This window comes from Nematolebias whitei, chromosome 1 (assembly GCF_014905685.2).
Source record: "Nematolebias whitei isolate Nwh7 chromosome 1, NemWhi1, whole genome shotgun sequence".
Classification (NCBI taxonomy): domain Eukaryota; kingdom Metazoa; phylum Chordata; class Actinopteri; order Cyprinodontiformes; family Rivulidae; genus Nematolebias; species Nematolebias whitei.
The window spans coordinates 42384797-42387474 of NC_056498.1; the positions used below are offsets into that span (position 1 = coordinate 42384797).

General features: G+C 45.3%; 1 protein-coding gene across 1 annotated transcript in view; it reads right to left on the reverse strand.

Moving 5' to 3' along the window:
- Positions 1-155: 155 nt before the first annotated feature.
- Positions 156-2678, reverse strand: part of LOC119417270 (nephronectin) — a 20842-nt gene continuing 18319 nt past the window's right edge. Inside the window, exons 11-14 of the mRNA XM_037684514.1 lie at positions 2479-2580; positions 491-677; positions 326-410; positions 156-242 (exon numbers count right to left, since the gene is read on the reverse strand). Of these exons, the coding sequence (XP_037540442.1) occupies positions 156-242; positions 326-410; positions 491-677; positions 2479-2580 (461 nt within the window). The remainder of the gene's footprint in view (positions 243-325; positions 411-490; positions 678-2478; positions 2581-2678) is intronic.

The window sequence follows — 2678 nt, forward strand, 5'->3', positions numbered from 1 at the left end:
GACCAACAGGAGACCAGCATGAGATCAGCAGGAGACCAGCAGGAGACTGAAGACGATGACCTGAAGTGATGAAGGTGCTCTCCGGTCCCATTGATGACACAACCTCCACCTGAAGTTCATCTTCATCACACGTCTCTTCATAAAACTGAATTATGTCATCGACACGTGCCCCGCCTCAGAGTGACATCATCAACAGCCACCTGTCCTCTTCGTCCTGCCCTCCGCTCGGCCTTCAACAACACCTGCACACATCATCATCATCATCAACACGAATGCTTCTGTTTGTTTGTTTGTTTGTTTGTTTGTTTGTTTGTTTGTGACTCACTCTGTCCACAGAATGTGCTGCCAAGGTAACCTGCGTCTGTCTCCAACCGTGTCCACCTGTCCTGCTCCAGAGGGCGGAGCCAAACCTGAAACAGCCAATCAGAGGAGAGTTTTTCACCCACCTGAACCCAGAAGCAGCAGATGTGGAGGAGCGCAGTTCTGGTACCTTTGGTTCCGACCCGTTCTCCTGACGAACAGCTGCAGCACGCCCACGTGATGCCCCGTCAGCCAATGGGAGAAGGAGAAACACAGGTTGCCGTGGCGCCAGGGGGGGAGGATTGGGACAGCCAGTCGAGCGCCTCGGACGCTCCTCTGGCCCGTCTTCAGCTCAGGCACGGACAGGTAGCGCTCACCTGAGACAAACATCATGTAATGGTTTAAAAACAGATGAACATCATTTAATGGTTTAAATGGTTTAAAATCACTCGTTTTCTGAGTTTCCTCATCCAGAAACCACCAACAAAGAGTTTAACGTGTGGATGAAACATCTGTAATAAAATAATAAAACTAGGAGTTGAACGTGTTCATTAGCCTGTTATGACGCTTTTCCACCGTCTCATCTCTCTTTGGTTCCACTCTGCACCGCACCAGTTCAGGGTCTCCCCCCAACCGGTACCACCCCACTCAGCCCGGTTCATGGGACCACCTTGTTTGTGGTTCCAAGTGGGCGCTCCGAGGGGCCGGTTCTGATGTAAGCAGCTGTTGATTGGTCAACAGAACTACGTCACTGAATGACCCTCCACTTCCTCATCGTGTCGACGGACGGCGCCACAAGAAATGAACATTTACAGACAGATGCCAGAGATGATGCAGCACGGCTACACCCAGACTGATAAGAAGTGCCGGGATAAGATGAAGAAGCTGAAGTCTGATTGTAGAATGATAAAGGAGCACAATGGGAGGAGTGGCTCAAACACAATGACCTGACCACGCCCACTTTGCATTTATGATCCCGCCCACAGAGCAGGGAAACAGGTCACAGTGGCAAATCACCTCCACCTGAGAAGAACCGAGGAGGAAAGCCGAGTGGAGTCGCACTTATCAGTGGCAAAGAGGCTTTAGCTTGTTAGCCTCTTAGCTAGTTAGCCTGTTAGCTAGTTAGCCTGTTAGCTAGTTAGCCTGTTAGCTAGTTAGCCTGTTAGCCTCTTCTTTAATCCCAGCTTTCAGCCTCTTGAGGAGATTTAAACATATTAACACAGATGAAACATGCTGCTGAGAAGAAAACAAAGTGCAGTTTTGCACAAATATCATAAACTACTAAACTACAATAATTGAAATTAGGCCTTTTTATAGAAATATGTCTGTTATTGTTTAGCTTTAATTAAAAAAAATAGATAAAACTTGAAGCTATTAAGAAATTCAGTAAATCATAAACATCCAACAAACTGCCCTGATAACTCAAAGAGTTTACTGGAAAATGTGCTTACGTTTAATTATTTCTAATAGAGATATTTATTTATCCAAAAAAGTTCAATCTGGTCCTCTGGACATTCAAAAAAACCAAAAAACAAAACAAAGCAAAAAAATCTAGAAACATTTCGTCTCTCATCCAAGAGACTTCCTCAGTCTCTTAAATAGCACCTTCTCAGAGTGGATCAACCAGTTTGCTGCTGACAACCAGAACCAACTGATCACATGCTCAAGAAGGAGCTGGTTTTGGTTTTGGAATCAGCTGGTTCTGGTTGTCACCAGCAAACTGGTTGATCCACTCTGAGAAGGTGCTATTTAAGAGACTGAGCTGAATACAGCACCTCAGACTGAGGAAGTCCTCAGGATGAGAGACGAAACGTTTCTAGATTTTTTTGCTTTGTTTTGTTTTTTGTTTTTTTTGAATGTCCAGAGGACCAGATTGAACTTTTTTGGATTTTTCTACCTGGATTATTGAGCATGCATCAGGAGATATTTATTTATGCTTATTTAACCAGGCTCCGCCCACTAATAGAGAAATTTATGTTAAATGTATTTTAAACCAGGGATTGATCCCAGGCCCTCCTTGATATGAGGCACCAGAACTAACCACTGAGCCTCAATAATTTAAATAAATGTAGAAACAGAACTCACTTTGACTCAGTTCAGAGTTTGGACTCTCCTTGTCCTAACGCTGCCGCAGTGTGTGTGTGTGTGTGTGTGTGTGTGTGTGTGTGTGTGTCTTACCTGCAGCAGTTTCGACCGTCTCCCACAGCAGATCTCCGTCTCCATCAGAGATCCAGTCACAAACTCCGTGATTGAAGCGGCAGCGGAGGAAAACCTCCAGATCTACAACAAACAGCTGAGTTACTGATGTCATCACGAGTCAGGAAACAGTCGGGAAACAAACAGGAAACAAACAGCTGAGTCACTGATGTCATCACAAG